This window comes from Cardiocondyla obscurior, linkage group LG08 (assembly GCF_019399895.1).
Source record: "Cardiocondyla obscurior isolate alpha-2009 linkage group LG08, Cobs3.1, whole genome shotgun sequence".
Classification (NCBI taxonomy): domain Eukaryota; kingdom Metazoa; phylum Arthropoda; class Insecta; order Hymenoptera; family Formicidae; genus Cardiocondyla; species Cardiocondyla obscurior.
In genome coordinates, this window is record NC_091871.1 from 5382184 (window position 1) to 5391772 (window position 9589).

The 9589-nt window shown below is 39.3% G+C and overlaps 1 protein-coding gene across 2 annotated transcripts; it reads left to right on the forward strand.

The window, feature by feature from the left end:
- Nucleotides 1-1850: 1850 nt before the first annotated feature.
- LOC139105041 (sodium/potassium/calcium exchanger 3) lies at nt 1851-8620 on the forward strand. 2 transcript variants are annotated; one of them, XM_070660892.1, is made up of 6 exons: nt 1851-2281; nt 3357-3820; nt 6058-6301; nt 6399-6566; nt 6669-6974; nt 7080-8620. In XM_070660892.1, exons 1-6 carry the CDS (start codon nt 2059-2061, stop codon nt 7397-7399), a joined length of 1725 nt encoding a protein of 574 aa, XP_070516993.1. In that variant the 5' UTR covers nt 1851-2058; the 3' UTR covers nt 7400-8620. The 2 variants fall into 2 exon arrangements, with proteins under 2 accessions (XP_070516993.1, XP_070516994.1); XM_070660893.1 differs by having other exon boundaries at nt 6669-6987; nt 7080-7208.
- The last annotated feature ends 969 nt before the right edge of the window (nt 8621-9589 follow it).

Consider the following 9589-nt stretch of genomic DNA (forward strand, 5'->3'; position numbering starts at 1 on the left):
GATAGGAGAAAATATCCAGAGGACGTGGAACGCAAAACTGATCGAGTAAACCTTTGCTTTTTATTCCCAGTATGAGATCGAGAGCAAAAGTGTATGTGCCTTTGATCGTCGCCGACATTTGTGAAGAAACGAATCGGCTGCGGTACGTTGATCCTTTTTTCGCGAGTGCCGTTCGGTAGTGCCGGGCGCAAGATTTCCATCGATGTTTCTTAATTAACGCTCGCAAGAATTCATCGAGTTTTCAAGAGTATTCAGTGCGAGGAAGAGAGACATCTCGGACTGAGAGGAGGACGAGACCTCGGAGAGGCATCTTGCTTCGGCGGAGCAACATTCTGGTGAGTATTCTTCACTAGAAAATAATTCACAGTCTCATACATTTTCGATATCACTTTAACATCGAAGAAAGACTAATAATTAGCCAAGAAAATAATTCTAGAAATATTTAATATCTCAAAAATCTTGTTGGGAAAATAAATAACTTTGATGCCAAATTATTTAATCGCAAAATTTATTAGATGGGCGTAAAAATTGTTATTATACTACAGCAAACATTATTAGACAGTAGACCTCTCTATAATTTAATTTTATATTTATTTGTTACAGTATCGTACTACCTCTGCCTTGCTGTAACTCCGCCGCTGCGCATCGAACCGGTGAGTAAGAAATATATTTTTTTATATCAACGGTATCAGGGTTAATATGTAAAGCTATTTAAAATAATATTAATGCGTAATTCGTGCGTAATACCTTAATTAATCATCACATACCATTATCGCAGCACTCTAAAAATATTATTGAAGCTTCACGATAATAGTGACGGTAATCCGATCTAACAAGACCAAATAAAGATATATTCACGGGCAATAAATATAATATACTTTCTATGTTGTGTTCGTACTCGAGATTGTCCTTATCAGAGAGAAATTTCTCCTTTGAAACCCTTTACGAAATGTATATCGATAAGCTCGAGATAAAATCTCGAAAAATACTTTGCTACCGATTAAGATTAATAAAGTATTACGATATCCCGCGATCTCTTTCTTACCTCGATTGGAATCGAGCTGAATCGCTGAAATAGATACGAAAAAATTAATTAACAAAGATTAACTTATTTGCAAATCATTATTAATTAATTTCTCATTAGATATCGAAAAAGTCGCACAGTGATAGAGAATATATATGTATATATATTTTTTTATTTAATTAAATTCACTCGACTTTAATTCCTTTCGAGACGACGCAATAAATTGCCAGATAATTGCATCGTAGATAAATTCGCGGATTCTCATTAGCTGCTTTTTCTATTAATTAAAACCTCGTAAAGTGACAAAGGATTTTCTACTGAACTGAATTTAACTTGTTCTAATATACAGTATCCGCGGAAAGTGGTGCACGAATACTGTACGATAGCTGCACATCGTGCGATACTTATTTTAATAATCGTTTTAAAATGCCGATCAAACATTTTCGCGCAATTAAAAGTAGTTAATGTTTGAATAAATTAAATATCACCTTTCGATACCTATTCAAATCGATGCTGCGCGGACAATGATCGACGCGATTGGCGTCACGTTCAACATGACGTAAAATTACTTAGGATCACTAAGCGAGCGTTCAAAATTATCATGTCGATCAACGACGTTAGTCATCGATATTGAAACTGTTCGTAAATTGCCAACAGCGCTGGCTTATTATTTATTAACACACATTTTTTAAACAAATATGCGAAGCTCTTAAAGAAGCTTTTAAGTTTTTAAAAGAGTATTTAGAAAATCGCACGTACTGACTCAGTCAAGATTAATCATATTTTTTTTTTTAATTTTTTTTTTTTTGGTCGACGAAACGGAGATTTTAAAGATTGTAAACGAGGGATTGACGATTGCTAATGAGTGCGCGTCTTTATCTAATTTTGCTCCCCTCGTATGCAGGCTATAACGGATCGAATCCGATCTTTTACGCGTGTCTTTATCTAATTTTGCTCCACTCGACGGCCCAAGGTAGATAAGGCCCTCGCCGGCGCGGAGGGGAAAGGTTCCCAATCGACGGAATTTATCATAAATGCTGTCAACGCCGCTTTACGCCGGCAGTTTACTGTACTTCGTCCGAAGTGGCGGGGAATTTTGCAGTTACGACGGACAGGCGCGGATCCGCGTCTCGCGTCCGCGCGATACTTACGCGAGGATGAGGCTCGGCGTCGCGTCGACGGCGCTCGTCGCTTTCATGCTCGCGTTCTTCGCCGATGACGTCGCGGGGCTGAGACACGTGCGACCGAATGCCAACGGTGAGTCTAACAAAACTCGCGATTCGCTAACGATCGACGAGAAATCTCTCGAGCCTTCGTTTCAAAACTTCGCTTTCACGCGGGTAGCAGGATCACTTCGGGACGTGCGTTTATTTTTTATTTCGACCGATTTTTATGTCGTTTTGTTCACCCTTCTCCTTTCTCAAGTTTTGTGAGTTGGAGGAGGATAAAGAGGGGATTTTTTATTGAAATTTAATTTAATCTACGTCAGCGAAAATTAATAGAGATAAGAAAGCGGACGTGAAAGCACGTTGAAAGAGGAAAACGCCGGGAAAGAAATCGAAAGTGCCTGGTCGCGAGATATAACGATAATTGGAATTGGAGGAGAATGTAGTCGAGAAAATTTGGCAGCAGGTCGTTTGTAGGGATGCGAATATAAGTTTGTTACGTTCATTTAAACTTTATTTTATTTAAATGACGTGTTTATTCCGACGTTTACCTTTATCGTTTTTGTTATGTGGTACGCTATGCACTTGTAATTATAACGTGGATGATATGGAAAAACTAAAAATAGTAACGAGAAACCAGCAAAACGCGAAAAATTTACAATGATAATAACTGAAAGAAGTGAAGAAACGTCGCAGTGGTATTCGATTTGTAAATGTAAATGTCCGCAATCTTATCGGGGATCGTCTTGGGAAACCTGTTTTCTCGTAAATTATATATTAGTATTGATTTTGACTGTACTCGAGCGCAATATCGTGATCCTTAGCTCCAGATAATTGCGAAGATAATACGCGTAAATTCGTACCAAACGTGTTATCGCAAGAAACGAGGAAACCAAGTATGACCGCCAAAAGTCTATCTGGAAGTAAATTGGCAAAGTTTTATTTGCTTAGAGATACGTTCTCGAAATTATTGGCAGGTGCAAAGAAAAAAAAAAAAAAAAAAAAAAAAAAGAGATACTTTTAACTTGTTCTTAAAGTGCAATATTTCAAGGAGAGAATCTTCGTGAAGTCAGGTTTAATTTACTCGATCTTCCACGCGCATCTTCGAGTCGTCTAACACGAAGTGGACCATCTTTTTTAAAAAGACGTCTTACTTATTCGATCAGACAACAATCAACCCGTGTTCCTCAAAGACTCCTCAAAGACCGATGAATTCTCAGTCTCCGACAACGTCCACTGGATCAGTTTATCCTACGAGGACCAGAATAGCAGGGGGAACTGCTCGGAGCGTTCGGTCGACGAGTTCCCGGAAGTGTTCTCGTACAAGACACGTCGCCAAGGCCTGGTGGTCCTTCACCTGCTCTTCGGCTTCTACTGCTTCGTCCTGACGGCCTTCGTTTGCAACGACTACCTACTGCCGGCCCTCGACCTCATCTGCGCCAGGCTAAACATCAGCGCCGACGTCGCCGGGGCGACTTTCCTCGCCACCGCGAGCTGCTTCCCCGAGTTGTTCGTCAACGTCGTCGGTACCTTCCTGACAGAGTCCGACCTCGGGGTCGGCACCGTGATGGGCGGCGCGGTCTTCAACACCTTCGCGACACCAGCATGCGGCGCGTTATCGGCGACGCATGTGAGTAATACCTGCTCGAGACACCGCACACGTCTTATACACGTGAAGATCAATCAGAGCCGGTGAAATCGCAGTAATGGTCCCGGGTTTCAATATAACGCAACTTGTGCAATTGTCCAAACGCTGCTTTTGCAAAGATTCACATTTGAGGAGAAGAGAAATCGCGGATTAATTCCCAGTATAAAGGCTGTTTGTGAAATACATTTACACCTATTTTACCAAACTTAACTTATGTTATTTATTGATATATGACGTAAGTTTTCGATATGCGCTACTTATCTTACCACTCATCCATAATAGCGACCTCGATTATTTAACAATTATTGTCTTCGCGACGTAATGTCTGCTATCGGCTCCGTTGATACGCGTAACATAATATCAACTAATATTCTATTTATCACCGTTTTTTATTTATTACGTATTCGTAAATTACTTTGCCTTACTTTACTTAATCTTCATTAAAACATATTTATTTTGCAACAAGCGGTAGTATTTTAATTCTTAAAAGAACGAATATTAAAGGAACATTTAAATCACGTGCGAAATAAATGTTGAATTACAAGAAATAATTTATAAATTATCAATTAAAAAGTAAATTTGCTTTTTCAAATCTTAAGTACGTATAATTAGAATTATCTAATCACGATCACTCATTGGCATTCGATAATTTCGACAGGTATGAGACTGATTAAAACAAAATTTGATTAGATTTTCTTTTTTTTTACCACAAAGTGCCGTCATTTAAAAAAGCTGATATGAAAAAATAAAGAAGAGAACGGTGTTAAATAAATTACTGTGTGCCAGAGAATAATACAGGATTATTTACTACTTTAAACAGAATCTCGCTTGCATTATCGTCTCCTATCGTTTGTGATTACTCTAATGATCGCAACTCATATTGTACGTAGTTCTAGCTCGAGATAATTAAAGGTATCACCACACGTTCCTTGAAATTACGAATTAAAAAAGAAAGTTACAATTTACTTTGCGGCAATTACTTTTGCTAATCTGACAATGACACTTCTAAAATATTTTTTTCTTTTGCGTCATTAATCTAGACGCAGAAATCTCGAACACGGTAGTCCGCGATTACGTTGCCTGTTATGATTAAAATTAAATAAACAATGGCGTCACTGGAAACAATACAAGTAAAGAATTTATATATTTATCAAACGTTTATCTTGAGGATAAAGAATGAAATGTGACAATCGTTTGATTGATCGCGCCAATTACGGTGATTTCCTTTAAATATCTTGCATTTTTAGCGCCAAGATTAAAGTAACGATTATCTCTAATCCTAAATAATTAGCTTTGTCGCGTACGTTTATTTGACCGCTTTTCGTTTATTAACACATGTATCGAGATAACAATCATATGGGGGAAAAATAATTGCATCATGTACTTTATCTGTATAAATTGTTACATTATTTCTCACCCGGCATGCTATTCCGTTCGGTATTGTTTACTGTACCATTAAGATTATTTTTACAATCCCATTTATCCCATAAGAAGTGCATATCTCGAAGGAGTTTCTTATCTACGAATGTGAATTGTCTAAGCTTTGTCTTAATGACTGTCAGCTATGCAAATGGCCGTTTTCAAACATCGCAATACTCACGTCTAACTTTTACAAGCAAGCTTCTTCGGAATTTCACAAAACGCTATTTAAAATATATAAATATTTTCCACAAAAAAAAAAAAAAAAAAAAAAAAAAAAAAAAAAAAAAGTTCCATAGATCTCATTTACTCTTTTATTGTTTGTCGTTCTTTCTTTCTTTTTTCTTTTCTTTTTTTTTTTTTTTTAATTAATTAAAGATCAAAACGCAACGGACTGGAAAATTGATTAAACTCAATGAACCACCTGTCGAAGACAAATGCTTATACAAGTGTTAGATCACGGGATGTCAGATGATAAAAATGCAGCACGCGTAAAACTATGTTAGCTATGTAAGGTCGTCGATTTCATAAATGTATCCGTCTTCTACTCGTACAAACGACGCTTCGCTAACAACATTTCTTCCCGATGTCATTCAATGAATATATGAACTAATTATCGATCACTCGCTTTACTTTTGAGATCTCTGTAGTAAATTCACCGCTGCGCGAAATAATGCACGTATGTCTGTGTGTATGTGTGCATGTACATGTACGTGTGGGCAATGTGTCGTTAATTTCATGAATTTATACGCGAAACAGTTGCTCGCCTAATTAAAACGATTTTTCATGTTCTTCAACAGGCAATACCATTAGAATGGCGAATATTAACGCGGGATTGTGTAATTTACGTGCTGTCAGTCATCGTTTTGGTGATCGTAATGTGGGACGGCGTAATCAAATTGTACGAGGCGATTATCCTCATAGTACTATTCATCAGTTACTTGACGTTATTATTTTGCAGCAAGTGCATCACGCGCTGGCACAATAAGCTCGCACACGTGTACGTCCGCAAAGCGCGCAGTACCAATCTTAATGAAAACGAGAGTAAGTGATATACGTAAAAAAAAAAGAGAGAAAAAAAAAAAGAAAAAAACCTTAAATTATTTATGTATGAATTTTGGATTTCGCTTGGAATCGACAGATTCCAAAAACAGTGAAGAATCAATGCCCGACGGACTCTACAGACCGTACTTTCACGGCGAACTCGTAATGGAGTACCGCAGGAAAAGCGTTGTGAACCGGAAGACGTCTGTTAATAACATAGAAGCGCAGACTCACGAAACTGAGATTGAGGATTACGTGGAGCCAGGTATACACAGGCGCAGCCCGAATGACTAGACTTAATTACGATAGATCCGTCGACAAGCTGGCTCATTAAATCGCCACGTTCTGTAAGCGCTCTCGTTTTTAGATACCCCGTTCGTATGGCCGGCTGGCGGTAGCCTAACAAAACTCTGGTTCTGTTTCGTTTGGCCGTTGAAATTGATATTGTTCGTTACCATACCGGACAGCAGATACAAGCAGTGGAAAAACTGGTACCTACTGACGTTTCTCATGTGCATTACATGGATCGCGGTGGCTTCCTACCTGACGTCGTGGATGACGACCGTTCTCGGCGACACCGTCGGGATCCCGGATTCCGTGATGGGCATCACGTTCCAAGCCGCAGGTGGTAATATGCCGGAGCTCGTCTCGATCGTGATACTCTCTAGACAAGGTGGACTGTTTAAGTAATGCGAAAATAAGAAAAGATATTAAGCGAAGTTTCACTAAACGGAAGCGGTACCGCTGCGACTACGAATCAAATCTGTTTTCCCCGCAGGTAACGGCGACATGGCCATGAGCAACACGTTAGGCGCGAACACGCTTGATATTTTACTCTGCCTCGGTCTACCGTGGATGATCAAGATCCTGATGGATCGGAAGGACATCACGATTGTCTCGGGTGCCCTGCGCTTCAGCGTGCTCTCGATCGTCGCGTGCGTGATCGCCTTTTACGCGGTAACCGCGCTGTGCAAGTACCGTTTAAACAAGAAAGTCGGCATCATCTGCCTGATATTGTACGCAATATTTTTGGTCTTTGCGTTATTGTTCGAACTGAACATCTTCTACCCTGTGAACTTACCTATGTGTCCGCCTTAAGTCCGTTGAATGCGGGGGGAGGTTGCCGCCTACCCGAGTGGAAATTAATTCCCACCGTTACATAATAATTAGCTGGCCAATTCGTGGTTCATCTCGTGGCTGTCTAGCAAAACAGTCCAGAATTCGCCGGGCCAGCCGATCGTCGCGGTAGTGTGAGTACGTGCGTGTATTTACATCTGGCCTGCAGTCCTCGCGCTGAAAGTTCGCAAGGTGGAGGATGCGCGGGCGGCGGGCAACGAGAACCAGTTTGCTCGATGAATTCGGCAGTCGAGCGAGCGTTGCGTAAGGTCAGACCAAAACAGTAAACAAGTACGAGACCAAAAAAAAAAGATATCTATTTAGAAACATGGTCTGTACTGGACAGTGACTAGACGATCGATACTAGACAGATTTTGTTTCTTTTTTTTTTGAATGACAACTCACTTTTTAAAGATAGCTAAGAAATATATTTAATCTGCGCGATCTAACCACTAGCTGCAAAATCAGATTAGCTAGATAAATTTCCACTCGGGTAGTATTTAATTGCCGATTTTCGAGCCGAAAACGAGCAGGGTGAGATGAAGCGAAAGTTGCTTTCGTCAGTCTTTAACGTAACTCAGGAATACCTACGCGATAAAAAAAGTTCCTGTAAGCGTTAAGTATAGGAAGTACTTATCGTCTGCAACGTTAGCAGACTCGCGAAGTGTATCGTTGAAATATTTAAACTTTGTTTAAATATTTCACGTTTCAATTTTTTTATTTTATTTATACTTGACTTGTTAGAAAACTTTTTTGATATTAAACTGTTGATCGAGATACCGTTTTAAATATACTTTATAATAGAACTGTTTTATTAAAGATAAAAAGAAAAAATACTTAAGAAAAAAAACTTTTACACTTCTTTTCTTGAATTTTTTTGCAATTTGTTTACGCATTACGCACGAATTACGCATTTAATTTTGTATTACTTTTAAGGATTATTTGCGACGTACTCACGTAATATCTGTCGGTTTCTACTAAGGAGAAATCTAATGCTCCAACACTTTGATTGAGAGAGGAAGTTTCTGTAGCTTTTATTATAAAAATTTATATCATATGTATATATATAATTTATACTATAGTTATAATGCTGTAAATTATGAAAAGGCGCAAAAGTATAGTTGAAGTGCTTATTCTTGAGATGGGTCAACTAAATCGCAATCTAACAGGCGTCCGATATTTTTCAATTGTTACTGCGTAAAAGTGAATTCGATTAATTTGTACCACAATATTATTTATTATAAAACTAAATGTGACGATTAAGCGCCGAGATACGTGAAATCCGAAGAGAACTCGGGAGGTGAGGAGGAAATATCTCGTGAACGAGACGTGGATCTCGATAATCATAAAGATTGCCCATCCCAAACTTAACATACTACGGTACAAATCGGCCGTTTTTATATTCCAAGCGGACGGCGTGACATTTCCTTCTTGGATGTCGACGTTTTCCGCATTTTACGAGCACGAGATGCAAATTTCGAGCCATTTCTTATCATTTTTTTTTCTTTTTTTTACGCACGTTAATTTTTTTTCTCTCTTACTTTTCTTATCAACTCTTTTCCGAATTATCGATAGCGACATGCTCGGTGATAATGGATCTCGCCAATTGTCGTGACAAGTGGTCCCTAGGATCCCGAAGACACGCTCAGCGACAATAGCGAGATGCCCATCGCAGCATTGGTCCCCTTGGTCATCCAGGATGTCGCTAGTGACCACGATAGATATGCCCAACGACCATTAGGATATCCTCTTAGCAAATGGGTAATCGGCGGGATGCTCCTTAGGTAGATATATTTGAGCTCTCCGGCCGCTTCGTGCTCTTAAAACGTGGAAACGATCGGGCGATAAAATATCATGACGGCTTTCTTAATATCGTTCGGTATATTAGAAGAGTTTTTGCGCGTCGGAAATATTCCTATTTCTTCTTCTTTATTATGTTTATTTGCCTTGTCAATTCGGATATTGCTTGTATATGGCGTCGCCGTATTCTCTCACTTTCTATCGCGCTAATTAAGATACGACGGGCTTGCTTACGCGGCCGGCGTGGTCAGCGAAAATCTACACGCGTTGCCCGTTCACGGCGATTAAGTAAACGGGCGAATAAGTAAAACAGGCGTCGGAGAAAAAAAAAAGGCGCGCCAACGGGCATTGCGCGCTTCTTCTATTATTACC